This window comes from Canis lupus, chromosome 19 (assembly GCF_003254725.2).
Source record: "Canis lupus dingo isolate Sandy chromosome 19, ASM325472v2, whole genome shotgun sequence".
NCBI lineage: Eukaryota > Metazoa > Chordata > Mammalia > Carnivora > Canidae > Canis > Canis lupus.
Genome location: NC_064261.1, coordinates 9,064,414 through 9,081,555, shown reverse-complemented (window position 1 = coordinate 9,081,555; position 17,142 = coordinate 9,064,414). Strand labels below are relative to the sequence as shown.

At 36.1% G+C, this 17,142-nt stretch overlaps 1 protein-coding gene across 1 annotated transcript in view; it reads right to left on the bottom strand.

Annotated features, from left to right (window-relative positions):
• Positions 1–17,142, bottom strand: part of LOC118351481 (uncharacterized) — a 219,881-nt gene that overhangs the window by 131,876 nt on the left and 70,863 nt on the right. Inside the window, exon 5 of the mRNA XM_049097149.1 lies at positions 16,635–16,703. Within this exon, the coding sequence (XP_048953106.1) occupies positions 16,635–16,703 (69 nt within the window). The remainder of the gene's footprint in view (positions 1–16,634; positions 16,704–17,142) is intronic.

Here is a 17,142-nt window from a genome sequence, read left to right as displayed (position 1 = left end):
CATATGATTTCATTTATATGTGTAATTTAAGAAAGAAAACAAATTAGCAAAGAAAAGAGATAGAGAGAAACTGACTCTTAACTATAAAGAACAAATTGATGATTTCCAGATGGAAGCTGAGTGGAGGGATGGATGAACTAGGTGATGGGGTTTAAAGAGTACACCTATCATAACATGATGAGCACTGAGTAATGTTACAGAATTATTGAACCACTATGGTATACACCTGAAAACTAATATAATATGGTATGTTACCTATATTGGAATTAAAATTTTAAAAACGATAAAAATTTAATCCCTCTTTCACATCTAAAATGCATCAGCCTCATGAACACAAAATAAGGTAGAAATATGCTTTATCCCTCCTTCAAAGTACAAACCAGAGACCCTTACGGTGTAGCAACCATACTCTAAAAGCTGGCAGTGCTCCATTGCTATAGATTGGCAGTTTTCGAAGAAGGTACTTCCCATTCCTTAAAAATGAACCTTAATTATTTATGCCTTGAAAATATACAACTTCTCTGTAATTTAAGATATTTTAAGGAGCATCTGAATGACTCAATTAGTTAAGCATCTGACTCCTGATTTTGGCTCAGGTCATGATCTCAGAGTTGTGAGATCAAGCCCTGCGTCAGGCTCCATGCTGGGCATGGAGATTGCTTAAGAATCCTATCTCCATCCCCTCCTCCTCTAAAAATAAATATATTAATTAATTAATTAATTAAATATCTTAAAAACAGAATTTAGAGATTTTTAAAAAATATGCTCAATGGTCAGCATGTGGCCTAATATAGGACTTGTACTCACAACACTGAGACCAAGACTTAAACTGAAATCAAGAGTCAGACACTTACCCCCCTGAGCCACCCAGGCACCCCAGCTGTAGAATTTTTAAATCAGTAATTGACAGTAATCAAAGGAGAAAAAAATTACATTCAAAATATTGACATGTAACAGATATAATGACATACATAGAAGATGAACCCTAAAATAACAAATTTTATTCTTTTCAAGTGTACTTGGAACAATTACCAAAACATATGCTCTTCTTCACTCTATTCAAAAATTTGGAACTAGGAAAATCATGTATTTCCTAAATATACCAAAAATGTATCCATGAAGACACAAAGAGTAATCTTATACTTAATGATGAATTATTATGAGATTTATTGCTAAAGTCAGAAGTGATACAGAGATACCTGCTATGCAGGTTCTATTCAATATTATAGAAGAAGTGGTAGGCAACTATCTGGGCAAGAAAAGTTCTTATAAAATGGCAGTTAAGGGAATAAGAAATTAAAAAACATATATGTACTAAGCTTTCGTTATTCATAGCCACTTGACTGTGATGATAGAATATTAAAAAGTATCCATAAAATATAACAATTAATAAAGAATTTAGCCAGATATATGGATTAAAAAACATGTTATAAGCCATAAAGCATTTTTATGCACCACAAATAATATAAAAATTATTATATTAATGTTGGGGCACCTGGGTGATTCAGTCAGTTAAGCATCTGAATCCTGATTTTGCCTCAGGTCACCATCTCAGGGTCCTGGGATTGAGTTCCCCCATCCCCCCAATGCCCTGTGGGCTCTTCACTCACCAGGGAGTCAGCTCAGGGATTTCTTTCCCTCTTCATCCGTCCCTTCCTCACCCCACTCTCTCTCTGTCTCTCTCAGATAAGTAAGTAAGTAAGTAAGTAAGTAAATAAATAAATAAATAAATAAATCTGTTTTAAAAATGCTAAATCTCATTTAATTTTCAATAGATTAAAAAATCAAGTATCTAAAAATAAATCTAATGCAAGATTTGCAAACTGGTACATGGAAAACTTCATGACATTAATGATAGACTTCTGGAGAAACCTTAAATAGAGGAATATAGAATATTCATGAAGTGGAATGTTGACCATTTGAATAACATAAATTTCTCCAACTCATTTATAAATCTAATACTATCCAGATTAGAATACAAACTGGAATAAAAAAAAAGAATACAAGCTGGAACCTGTGTGTGTGTGTATGTGTGTGTCTGTGTGTGTAAATGACGAAACTGACAAGCTGTTTCCACTATGTGTATGGGAATATAAAGAATGAAGAACAGTAAAGTCAATCTCAAAGAAGAAATCTAGAGGATCCATATTATCAGATATCAAGATTACATTAACTATCATAATTAAGAGAGTTAATAGGGTCTAGAAACAGATATATCTAAGTCTGCTGATTACAGCACAGCACACTGGGAAGCAATGATTATTCTATGACTGTGCTAAGTCACTTAGACAATTACATTAAAAAATTAATCTTAACCTCTAATTCACACCATAAACAAAAATAAATAATGTAGAATAAAACGAAAGATAAAACAACAATGCTTTTAAAAGAAAAATGGAAAACTATCCTTATGATCTTAGGCAATCAAAGATTTCTTTAAAAAGACAAAAGAATAAGCATAAAGAAAAAAAATGGTAATTTGAACTATGGTAAAATTTGATGAAAATAAATTAATAGTGGAAAAATTGGGGCACCTGAGTGGCTTGTCAGTTGAGTGACCAACACTTGGTTTTGGCTCAGGTGCGTTAGTAGGATCGAGGCCCACTTGGGGCTCTGGGCTTAGTGTGGAGTTGACCTCAGATTCTCTCTCTCTCAAATAAGTAATAAAATATTTTTTAAAATGGAAAATTATTTAACATTTACATGTTAAATTAATATATCTTTAATAATTATATGCTAAATGTTTAAGTATGTTTTGTATACATGTATCTGACAATATAAGCATAATAAACAAAAACAAACTCTTACAAGTCAATGTTATAAAGGAAGAAAACAAAAGGAAAAAATAGAAAAATACATGAACAGCCTCTTCAAAAGTGAAATATTCAAGAGGCAAATAAGTATATGAAAAGTGCTCAAATTCATTAGTCATTAAAGAAATGTAAAATAAAATAGGCTGACCCACTGTATATCCACCAGAAGGTTAAAACTGAAAAAAGATAATTTGAAGTATTGGCAAGTGTATGAAAAAATTTGAATTTTCATATGTTGCTGGTAGTTTAAATTTACACTATTTACAAAATTGCTATGCTGTCCTTTTACAACATAATGCACACATATCTCATGAACCAACTATTGCCAGCTTACATATGTATCTACAAATATGTAAAACTACATTTGCCAAAAGATAGGCAATATTTGTTCATAGCAATAATATGTGGTATCAACTAGGAAAACATCCCATACTCATCAGCGAGACAATAAATAAATACATACAATGGCCTACTATATAGCAAGGAGGAAAACAAGTTACATCTTTGTGCTACAACATGGATAACTCACACTAACATAATGTTGAAAGAATCAAGATGCAAAAGAGACAGGCTATATATATTTGAATTATATGAATATGTGTATGCATTTTATATGTATTAAAAATGTAAAAAGGAAGGCAGCAGTAATAATACTAAAGTATGGGGAAGAAGTCAGGATAAACATTACCCTTCAGAGTTGATAATGATTGCAAAATATAAGCATAATGTGAACACTTTCTGAAATGCTGGTAAAGTTCTGTTTCTATATCAGATAGTATTTACAACAGTAATATTTACTATAATTTTATCAAGATCTACATTTAAAATCAGCATACTATTTTTTAAGTGTGTTACAGTTCAATAAGCATCTATTCAAAATACATGCAAAAGATAAAATACAAATTATAAATAATAAATACCCAAATTTAGAATCTATATTTTAATGAATGTAACTTGATTCAGAAATTACACTATAATTTTAACAAAATAATTCTATTTATAAGTTTAATGTTCAATGACCATTTAATTGTCAAAAAAAAAAGCTACCATGTTCCATTCATCATCTGCGTAGGCCACATAGGTAAAACTTAAAGAAAATTTGAATTGTATACAGTTGCAAAATATTTCTCTCCTGCTTTATACAATTTCATGAGTACATCATTAATGAATGTGTTACTCCAAGATCATGAATTGGAATACCAAGTGAGGGAAGTTCTGCAATACTGAACCTCATACTTCATCATGCAAAACCAAATTCTCTGGTCCTTTCTAAAGGAAGATATGGCAAGGTAATTAATAAGCTTTCCTTAGCACTTCTTCTCAAATCCTCCTTATGCTCCAAAGTCCATCTCCAACACTGGCAGCATCCCAGCCCATAAATTCTGTACCAATGTATTCAGTCACTTTTTTTGCTTTAAAACACAGGGCAAAAGATAGAGTGTTTTTCTGGAGACTGAAACATGTAGGAAAGTTTATGTTTAGTATTATGGGATGCAATATGTGAGCAATAGGTGTTGAACTTACATGCAGATGTGCTAGTGGTATGCTGAAGTCTTTACATGCAGGCTCATGACAACTTACATCTTCATGATGTAATTTATAAGCCACTTTTTAAAAGATTTTACTTATTTATTTATGAGAGACAGAGACAGAGAGGCAGAGGCACAGGCAGAGGGAGAAGCAGGCTCTCTGCAGGGATCCCAAATCAGGACTCATCCTGGAAACCCAGGATTACACCCTAAGCCAAAGGCAGGGTCCCCAAGTCACCTGTCTCCTCCAACTTACCTAGATAACTTTCAAATCATCCTGAAAACTATGAATTTGACCTGAGATTTAAATAAAGAACATCTGGAATGTTAGAGAGAGAATAGTTTGTGCTTCTAACAAGTACAACTTGCTTTTAGCCACTCCACACTGAGCAAAATGACTAGAAAGAACTCACCACAAAATAAAGAATCAGAAGCAGTACTCTCTGCCACAGAGTTACAGAATTTGGATTACAATTCAATGTCAGAAAGCTAATTCAGAAGCACAATTATAAAGCTACTGGCTCTGGAAAAAAAAAGATAAAGGATTCAAGACATTTCATGACTGCAGAATGTAGATCTAATCAGGCAGAAATTAAAAATCAATTAAATGAGATGCAATCCAAACTGGAGGTCCTAACGACGAGGGTTAATAAAGTAGAAGAAAGAGTGAGTGACATAGAAGACAAGTTGATGGCTAGGAAGGAAGCTGAGGAAAAAAGAGAAAACAATTAAAAGACCATGAGGAAAGGTTAAGGGAAATAAATGACAGGCTCAGAAGGAAAAATCTACGTTTAATTGGGATTCCAGAGGGCGCTGAGAGGGGCAAAGGACTAGAAAGCATATTTGAACAAATAATAGCTGAGAACTTCCCTAACTTGGGGAGGGAAACACGCATTAAGATCCAGGATTGGAGAGATCCCCCCTAAAATCAATTAAAAAATTCAACACCTCGACATTTAATAGTGAAACTTGCAAACTCCAAAGATAAAGAGAAAATCCTTAAAGCAACAAGAGACAAGAGATCCCTAACTTATATGGGGAGAAATATTAGATTAACAGCAGATGTCTCCACAGGGACCTGGCAGGTTAGAAAGGGCTGGCATGATATATTCAGGGTGCTAAATGAGAAGAATATGCAGTCAAGAATATTTTATTGAGCAAGGCTCTCATTCAGAAGAGAAGGAGAAATAAAGAGCTTCCAAGATAGGCAGAAACTGAAAGAATATGTGCCACCAAACCAGCTCTACAAAAAATATTAAGGGAACTCTATAAAAGAAAGAGGACGTCCAAAGAAACAATCCACAAAAACAGGGACTGAATAGATATTATGGAGACACTAAATTCAGATCTTTCAATAGTAACTCTGAACGTGAATGGGCTTAATGATCCCATCAAAAGGCAAAGGATTTCAGACTGGATAAAAAAGCAGGACCCATCTATGTGCTGTCTACAAGAGACTCATTTTAGACCTAAGGACACCTACAGTCTTAAAATGAAAGGGTGAAGAACCATTTACCATTCAAATGGTCCTCAAAAGAAAGCAGGGGTAGCCATCCTTATATCAGATAAACTAAATTTATCCCGAAGACTGTAGTAAGAGATGAAAAGGGACACTATATCATACTTAAAGGATCTATCCAACAAGAGGACCTAACAATCATGAATATTTATACCCCAAATGTAGGAGCTACCAAGTATATCAATTAATTAATAACCAAAGTTAAGACGTACTTAGATAATAATACACTTATACTAAGATACTTCAACACGATGCTTTCTGCAAATGACAGATCTTCTAAGCACAACATCTCTAAAGAAACAAGAGCTTTAAATGATACACTGGATCAGATGGATTTCACAGATATTTACAGAACTTTACATCCAAACACAACTGAATACACCTTCTTCTCAAGTGCACATAGAAGTTTCTCCAGAATAGACCACATACTGGGTCACAAATCCAGGTCTTAATTGATACTAAAAGAATGGGATTGTCCCCTGCATAGTTTCAGACCATAATGCTTTGACACTTGAACTCAATCACAAGAATAAATTCAAACACGTGGAGGTTAAAGACCATCCTGCTAAAAGGTGAAAGGGTCAACCAGGCCAGGAAATTAGAGAAGAATTAAAAAGATTCATGGAAACTAATGAGAATGAAATTACAACCATTCAAAATCTTTGGGATATGGCAAAAGCAGTCCTGAGAAGGAAATATATTGCAATACAAGCATCCCTCAAAAAAAAAAAAAAGGGAAAAAACTCATATATATAAGCTAACCTTGCACCTAAAGTAACTATAGAAAGAACAGCAAATAAAACCTACACCCAGCAGAAGAGAGTTAATAAAGATTCAAGGAGAACTCAATGAAATAGAGACCAAAAGAACTGTAGAACAGATCAACAAAACCAAGAGTTGGTTCTTTGAAAGAATTAATAAGATAGATAAACCATTAGGCAACCTTATTAAAAAAATTAATAATTAATAAAATCATGAATGAAAAAGGAGAGATCACACCAATACCAAGGAAATAAAAACAATTTTAAAAACATATTATGAGCAGCTGTACGCCAATAAATTAGGCAATCTATAAGAAATGGACGCATTTCTGGAAAACCACAAACTACCAAACCTGGAACAGGAAGAAATAGAAAACTTCAACAGGCCAATAACCAGGAAAGAAATTAGATCAGTCATCGAAAACCTCCCAAAACACAAAAGCCCAGCTGGCTTCCCAGGGGAATTCTATCAAACTTTAAGGAAGAAACCATACCTATTCTACTAAAGCTGTTCCACAGGATAGAAAGGGATGGAATACTTCCAAACTCGTTCTGTGAGACCAGCATCACCTTAATTCCAAAACCAGACAAAGACCTCACCAAAAAGGAGAATTACAGACCAATATCCCTGATGAACACAGATGCAAAAATCTTCAACAAGATACTAGCCAATAGGATCCAACAGTACACTAAGAAGATTATTCATCATGACCAAGTGGGATTTATCCCTGGGATGCCAGGCTAGTTCAACACTCGTAAAGTAATCAATGTGATAGATCATATCAACAAGAGAAAAATCAAGAACCATATGATCCTCTCAATAGATGCAGAGAAAGCATTTGACAAAAGACAGCATCCATTCCTGACCAAAACTCTTCAGAGTGTAGGGATAGAGGGAACATTCCTCAGAATCTTAAAATCCATCTATGAAAAGCCCACAGCAAATTTTATTCTCAATGGGGAAACGCTGGGAGCCTTTTCCCTAAGATCAGGAACAAGACAGGGATGTCCACTCTCATCACTGCTATTCAATATAGTACTAGACGTCCTAGCCTCAGCAATCAGACAACAAAAAGACATTAAAGGCATTCAAATTGGCAAAGAAGAAGTCAAACTCTCCCTCTTCATAGATGACATGATACACCACGTAGAAAACCCAAAAGCCTCCACCCCAAGATTGCTAGAACTCATACAGCAATTCGGCAGTGGCAGGATACACAATCAATGCCCAGAAATCAGTGGCATTTCTATACACTAACAATGAGACTGAAGAAAGGGAAATTAAGGAGTCAATCCCATTTACAATTGCACCCAAAAGCATAAGATACCTAGAAATAAACCTAACCAAAGAGGTAAAGGATCTATACCCTAAAAACTACGGAACACTTCTGAAAGACATTGAGGAAGACACAAAGAGATGGAAAAAAATTCCATGCTCATGGATTGGAAGAATTAATATTGTGAAAATGTCTATGCTACCCAGGGCAATGTACATGTTCAACGGAATTCCTATCAAAACACCATGGGCTTTCTTCAGAGAGTTGGAACAAATAATCTTAAGATTTGTGTGGAATCAGAAAAGGCTCCAAAGAAAAAAAAAAAAAAAAAAGGAAAAGGCTCCAAATAGCCAGGAGAATATTGAAAAAGAAAACCATAGCTGGGGGCATCACAATGCCAGATTTCAGGTTGTACTACAAAGCTGTGACAATGTTGTCCTGGCACAAAAACAGACACATAGATCCATGGAACAGAATAGAGAACCCAGAAGTGGACCCTCAACTTTACGGTCAACTAATATTTGACAAAGCAGGAAAGACTATCCACTGGAAAAAGGACAGTCTCCTCAATAAATGGTGCTGGGACAATGGGACAGCCACATGCAGAAGAATGAAATTGGATCATTCTCTGACACCATCACAAAGATAAACTCAAAATGGATGAAAGATCTAAATGTGAGACAAGATTCCATCAAAATCCTAGAGGAGAACACAGGCAACACCATTTTAGACCTTGGGCAAAGCAACTTCTTGCAAGACACATTTATTAAAGCAGGGGAAACAAAAGCAAAAATGGACTATTGGGACTTCATCAAGATAGGAAGCTTCTGCAAAGCAAAAGAAACAGTCAACAAAACTAAAAGACAACCTACAGAATGGGAGAAAATATTTGCAAATGACCTATCAGATAAAGGGATAGTATCCAAGATCTGTAAAGAACTTCTTAAACTCAACAGCAAAGAAACAAACAATCCAATCATGAAATGGGCAACAGACATGAACAGAAATCTCACAGAGGAAGACATAGACATGGCCAACATGCACATGAGAAAATGCTCTGCATCACTTGCCATCAGGGAAATACAAATCAAATCCACAATGAGATACCACTTCACACCAGTGAGAATGGGGAAAATTAACAAGGCAGGAAACCACAAATGTTGGAGAGGATGCGGAGAAAAGGGAACCCTCCTGCACTGTTGGTGGGAATGTGAACTGGTGCAGCCACTCTGGAAAACCGTGTGGAGGTTCCTCAAAGAGTTAAAAATAGACCTGCCCTATGACCCAGCAATTGCCCTGCTGGGGATTTACCCCAAAGATATGGATGCAGTGAAACACTGGGACACCTGCTCCCCAATGTTCATAGCAGCAATGTCCACAATAGCCAAACTGTGGAAGGAGCCTCAGTGTCCATCGACAGATGAATGGATAAAGAAGATGTGGTCTATGTAAACAATGGAATATTACTCAGCCATTAGAAACAATGAATACCCACCATTTGCTTCAACGTGGATGGACCTGGAGGGTATTATGCTGAGTGAAGTAAGTCAATCAAAGAAGGCTAAACATATGGTCTCATTCATTTGGGGAATATAAAAAATAGTGAAAGGGAATAAAGGGGAAAGTAGTGAAAATGAGTGGGAAATATCAGTGAGGGCAACAGAACATGAGAGATATCTAACTCTGAGAAACGAACAAGGGGTGGAGGAAAGGGAGGTGGGGGGGGGTGATTGGGTGATGGACACTGAGGGGGGCACTTGACGGGATGAGCACTGGGTGTTATACTATATGTTGGCAAATTGAACTCCAATAAAAATATACCAAAAAATTAAATTTTGTAAATGTATATTCAAACAAATTATATTAAAGGCTAAAAATGAATATTCCAAATGAATTATTATTTTAATATAGTTTAATATATTCTATTCTGAGAAGGATGATTTTATATCTATTTTATCTCTATGGCAGAGACAGTCTATAATGATGGTGTGCTACTGTGCATCTCTTCCACATGGAGATGAAAGCCACCATGTTAGGAACATTTATATAGCCAAAAAAGGGCAAATTCTATAATCAGGTATTTACTATTTTGTTGACTATCTAAACGTAAGGAAATTAAAGAGAGAATGTTAATAATAGACCACAAATCAGAATTATGTCTTGTATGTGGCCATTACATTGAAAGTAGAAAAAAAATTGAAAATATTATTCTATTGTTCTAAACCTACAATCCAATTCAGCAAAGAAGTTGCTTGCATCACTGATGAACAAACGATGTTCCCCTACATGTCTTCATTATTATTAATGTAAAATAAAAAATATCAGCCAACATTCATGCCAGGACTATACTTGCTAGTCAAACATTCAAAGGTCAGCCATGTATACAGGAATAAATAAAAAAGATCAATGTAAACATTCTGTGTATAATTATTAGCTATCCATAATTTACAATAAATAATATTGAATATTTTATTACTTATAAGGAATCTGATATACAATCTTTGCAGCAATAAAATTTATAAGTGTATATACATGTAGGTATATGCATGTTTTTTTTGAGAGCCTGTTTTGAAAGAATCAAGATGAGAGCCTGTTGAGAGCTTGTTAAATATTTACCAGCAAAACAATAAAAGAGATCAAGTATTTAAGAAATTCATTTTTGTGAGTGATTGTGAAACAGAGGACCTCCAAAAGGACTGGTCCAGAGAAAGTTCCCCTCCCCCCTGCATCTAAGATTGTTAGGGAAGTTAACCAACTCTCCCAAGGCCCACAGTTTATAAATGACATAGAAAGCCTTAAAACTGAAAGTCTAACATGGAAGTCATGCTTTTTCGACTGCAGTGTCTTCTGAGATCATGTCATGCATCTAAAGAATACATTTTCTCAGCAGAAAAACGAAGTAGGAAAGATATTTTTAAAAATCAAGCACCATCTTTAGTTTTGTAAAATTGGGAAAATATAAGAGAAATAACTTTATAATGTTAACTATTAAAACAGCAAACATCTTGCTAAATAGCTAGAAGTATTTGCAAGACACTATCAGCTCTGCTAATGAATATTTTCCTGGAAGTCTTAGCTAAGGCAATATGTAAACAAGTAAACATGAGTAGTTTAATGATCCGAATATAACTAATAATTTTATTGCAGTTTAGCACATAAAGTATTATTATTTAATTACAAAATTTGAGGTGATAAACCAATGGTAGAATTACGAAGAGGGGGTGATCCAAGTTTTCGGGAGTCATTATCAGGTATTGGTAAAGATTCTAAACTCTGGAGACAAAGTGCATAAATTCAAATACCAGCTCTTCATCTTATGTAAATTAGCACATATTATTAAGATCTCTGTGCCTCAGTTTCATCATTAGTCTATAGATAATACTTACCACCCATAGCAACATATGATTTGTTATACAGACAATACATTGGAAACAACATATATCATATGAAAATTCATATAGAAAAACTGACACCAAAATAGGAGATCACTGTTGTAAACCTTACAAAATTAAACATAATTACATTATCTTGGTAGATTGACTGGAATTACTGAACGGATAAGGCTTTCTGCGATGTAACACAAATTCGAGAGGTTGTGCAGATAATTAGTGTTGCTTTCTTCTAAATGAATAGCCCTCTGTGAGTCTGCCCTTTCCGCCCGTCGACTGGCACAACACGGTTGATCAAAGTGATTCATCATATCAGCAAGAGAAAAAACAAGAACCATATGATCTTCTCAATAGATGCGGAGAAAGCATTTGATAAAATACAGCATCCATTCCTGATCAAAACTCTTCAGAGTGTAGGGATAGAGGGAACATTCCTCAACATCTTAAAACCCATCTACGAAAAGCCCACAGCAAATATCATTCTCAATGGGGAAGCACTGGGAACGTTTCCCCTAAGATCAGGAACAAGACAGGGATGTCCACTCTCATCACTGCTATTCAACATAGTACTGGAAGTCCTAGCCTCAGCAATCAGACGACAATATGAAATAAAAGGCATTCAAATTGTCAAAGAGGAAGTCAAACTCTCCCTCTTCGCAGATGACATGATACACCACGAAGAAAAAGCCTCTACCCCAAGATTGCTAGAACTCATACAGCAATTCGGTAGCGTGGCAGGATACACAATCAATGCCCAGAAATCAGTGGCATTTCTATACACTAACAATGAGACTGAAGAAAGGGAAATTAAGGAGTCAATCCCATTTACAATTGCACCCAAAAGTATAAGATACCTAGGAATAAACCTAACCAAAGAGGTAAAGTATCTATACCCTAAAAACTACGGAACACTTCTGAAAGACATTGAGGAAGACACAAAGAGATGGAAAAATATTCCATGCTCATGGATTGGAAGAATTAATATTGTGAAAATGTCAATGTTACCCAGGGCAATATACACGTTTAATGCAATCCCTATCAAAATACCATGGACTTTCTTCAGAGAGTTGGAACAAATTATTTTAAGATTTGTGTGGAATCAGAAAAGACCCCGAATATCCAGGGATATATTAAAAAAGAAAACCATAGCTGGGGGCATCACAATGCCAGATTTCAGGTTGTACTACAAAGCTGTGGTCATCAAGACAGTGTGGTACTGGCAAAAAAACAGACTCATAGATCAATGGAACAGAATAGAGAACCCAGAAGTGGACCCTCAACTTTATGGTCAACTAATATTTGACAAAGCAGGAAAGACTATCCATTGGAAGAAAGACAGTCTCTTCAATAAGTGGTGCTGGGAAAATTGGACATCCACATGCAGAAGAATGAAACTAGACCACTCTCTTGCACCATACACAAAGATAAACTCAAAATCGATGAAAGATCTAAATGTGAGACAAGATTCCATCAAAATCCTAGAGGAGAACACAGGCAACACCCTTTTTGAACTCAGCCACAGTAACTTCTTGCAAGATACATCCACAAAGGCAAAATAATCAAAAGCAAAAATGAACTATTGGCACTTCATCAAGATAAGAAGCTTTCGCACAGCCAAGGTAACAGTCAACAAAACTAAAAGACAACCTACAGAATGGGAGAAGATATTTGCAAATGACCTATCAGATAAAGGGATAGTATCCAAGATCTGTAAAGAACTTCTTAAACTCAACAGCAAAGAAATAAACAATCCAATCATGAAATGGGCAACAGACATGAACAGAAATCTCACAGAGGAAGACATAGACATGGCCAACATGCACATGAGAAAATGCTCTGCATCACTTGCCATCAGGGAAATACAAATCAAAACCACAATGAGATACCACTTCACACCAGTGAGAATGGGGAAAATTAACAAGGCAGGAAACCACAAATGTTGGAGAGGATGCGGAGAAAAGGAAACCCTCCTGCACTGTTGGTGGGAATGTGAACTGGTGCAGCCACTCTGGAAAACTGTGTGGAGGTTCCTCAAAGAGTTAAAAATAGACCTGCCCTATGACCCAGCAATTGCCCTGTTGGGGATTTACCCCAAAGATACAGATGCAGTGAAACGCCGGGACACCTGCACCCTGATGTTTCTAGCAGCAATGTCCACAATAGCCAAATGGTGGAAGGAGCCTCGGTGTCCATCAACAGATGAATGGATAAAGAAGAAATGGTCTATATATACAGTGGAATATTACTAAGCCATTAGAAATGACAAATACCCACCATTTGCTTCAACGTGGATGGAACTGGAGGGTATTATGCTGAGTGAAGTAAGTCAATCGGAGAAGGACAAACATTATAGGGTCTCATTCATTTGGGGAATATAAAAAATAGTGAAAGAGAATAAAGGGGAAAGGAGAAAAAATGAGTAGGAAATATCAGAAAGGGAGACAGAACATGAGAGACTCCTAACTCTGGGAAATGAACTAGGGGTGGGGGAAGGGGAAGTGGGTGGGGGGTGGGGGTTACTGGGTGATGGGCACTGAGGGAGGCACTTGATGGGATGAGCACTGGGTGTTATTCTATATGTTGGCAAATTGAACACCAATAAAAGTAAATTTATAAAATAAATAAATAAAATAAAATAAAACCTAAAAAAGAAAACCACCATTGAACTGTTTGTTGCTACTGTCACTACTAACTACTCCTTCTATCACTACTAAAAGTACACACTAGGGATGCCTGGGTGGCTCAGTGGTTGAGCATCTGCCTTTGGCCCAAGGTATGATCCTGGAGTCCTGGGATCGAGTCCCGTATCAGGCTCCCTGCATGGAGCCTGCTTCTCCTTCTACCTGTGTCTCTGCCTCCCTCTCTCTCTCTCTCTCTATGTCTCTCGTGAATAAATAAATAATTAAATTTAAAAAAAGTGAATACTAATATTCAAAAAAGGAAATGAATAATGTACCCATAGTTGGAAAGACTAAATATTCCAATTTTCTACAAGTTATTCTATAATTAGATGCAATTCTGATCCAAATCCCAAAAATGATTTTCATAGTTGACAAGCGTACTATTACAAATCTATGTGGAATAACAAAGGGCATTGCATAGTCAAGACAAACTTTAAGCTATAACATTAGGAGGAGCACTTCATCCTGGCAGATATTAAGACAGTTAGTAATACCAACTGTTGGGACCGGGATAGACAATGAACAGATTAGAGAGCCATGATTCAGATGCTCACATGTGAATATTTACATCTGATAACAGTGCCTTTACAAATCTGTAGGAAAACACTTGAATATCCAATTCAGCAGATGATGTTGGAACATCACTGATTATATACAGAAAAAACATTATACCATATACAAAGTCAATTCTATTTATCATATAACTTCTGGATGACAGTAGTAGGAAATAAAACACTGTATCAGACCAAACTCAATCCCATATTAGTGCCTGAAAGAGGTCTACAAAAGAAAAATAAAATCATGCCACTGAAATATTCTCATTTCATCTTGAAGAAGGATGAACAGAGACTTGGGCAGGTGATTGGGTTATCACCTTATGATTCCACATATACGTTTTTGTTTTTTTTTAATTCATGACACTACGGGAGAACTGTGAAATTAACTTCTTTTGAGTCCCTATAACTACAGTTGAAATTTAGATAGGTCCTCAATAGTGGAAATTTGCATTTTAGGTCTGTGTATGTGTTTTAATTACTTTTTCCCTCTATCTGATAGATGAACTTCTATCTCATAAATGGGATTCATTCAATGCAGTTATGATGTGTCCATACCACAAAGTTAGGCATGTGGTATCAAAATTATTTTATAGCAAACTAATTGCTTTAGAAATGGCCACATAATACAAAATAGATCAATTACATTCCTCCCAAAAAGATATATTGGAGAAACAGCACATTATTCATCAACAATATATAGATTTAAAGGCATTCTAAGGGGGTGCCTCAGTGGCTCAGTTGGTTAAGCACCTGCCTTCAACTCAGGTCGTCATCTCAGAGTCCCCTGTTCAGCAAGGTGTCTGCTTCTCTCTCTCCTTCTTCCCCTCCCCAAACTCATGTGCTCGCTCTCTTTCCCTCTCTGCTCCCTCTCTCTCACATAAATAAATTTTTAAAAAATAAATAAAGGCATTCTAAGTTGAGTCAACCAATTGCCATCTTTACCACAAAGACCTGGCTAGCAATGAAGCCAACATAAAGGAAACCCACTCCAAGAGAGATAAAAGATTCCTGAAACATAACAGACTTCAATCAGTCATGACAGAAGCCAGTAATGCTCTTTGTCCTCACCATTTTCTGTGTTGAATTTAACCATCAAAGTCTTTTACTATTGCCACCATAAAAAATAATAATTTGGGTGAGTTAAACATTAAACTAAGGCTACATAGTTAAACAGGAATGGTTATAAAATTGATTACAAATGACAAAACAGTGCTAGAAATTGAACAGCTTTCATTCAGGATGAATTTATTAATACACGTCTTTACCTCTCCTTTAGTAATCTTGTTAACATTAGGCAAGATCGACTAATTGCTGCAACAAATGGAGACCAAAATAAATAGCATGTTACAGACTGCATGTCTATGTCCCCCTAAAATGCATCCACTGAAATCCTAACCCTTAACGGGATAGTATGTGATGGTGGGACCTCTGAGACAAAATTAGGTAATGAAATAGAGCCTTCATGAGTGTGACTATTTCCCTCATAGAAAAGGACCAGAGAGCTAGCTTGCTCACTTTCTGCCACAGGAGGATACAAAGAGAAGTCAGTTATCTACGACCTGGAAGAGGGCCTTCCCCTGGCCTCAGTCATGCTGGCATTACAATCTCAGACTCCCAGTCTCTAGAACTGTGGGAAACATGTCTGTTTATAAGCCAACCTATCTATGGTGCTTCATTATATCTGTCCTAGGATATACTACAAATGTATTAGAGCTTATTTTTTGCTCAAAAGAGTAAACAGGTCAGTATAGCAATCCTCCTCCAAATGGCCAACGGGCTTTCTGCCATCTTCACCTTATGCCAATCCAAGGCCTCTTTGGCAGTGCTCCATTCCAAATTCCAAATAGAAAACAAATAGAGCTTAAAGGAGCATACACGGGAATTTTTAATGGGTCAAGACTGGAAATGTCAACTGTGTTCACACTTCATTGGCTAGAACTCAGGAAATTCCCTCACAAAAGAACAAGAGGTAAGAAACCTTTGCTTCCAGGATCAAGAGGTGGAGAACAAGTGCATTTTTGAGCAGCTAGTACATTCTCTACAAACCACCTTTCTGTTGATACATATCCATGTAGACTCACTCTTTCCCCAAAGTTTTATCCACTTACCATAGATCGTTGAAATTCAATCTCTGGATATTGTAGTTCTCTCCATCGTGGCTGGATCCAGTTGTAGTCCTACAAAGTATGACATAAAGGACAAAAGATCAGACCTGTGTATGTTATCAGGGGTAGAACAACAATACAACCACAGTAGAAAACTTACATTTTGGAAAAGGAGAGAAAACAGCTGCTCATAATAAACAATACTGCAAGGTAGGCCCTGTAAGGCACCTCCTCCTTAAATGCACTCCTTCTGAACTGCTGTGGAGAAAGTTCCTTTATTAGACCCACATTCCTGACCAAAGAACTTCCTGGTTCATTGTTCTCTCAGATATCAGAATCTTCCCTCTGAGAGACACTTACTTTTTCATTACTTATGGAAACTATACATCTTGTACAGGCTATGTCCTTTTTGTGGGAGTCTACAGATTGTTCTGAGTCCTTTTTTATTTTATTTTATTTATTTATTTATTTTTTGGTTCTAGGCAGTCAGGAAAAAACACTATAATACTAT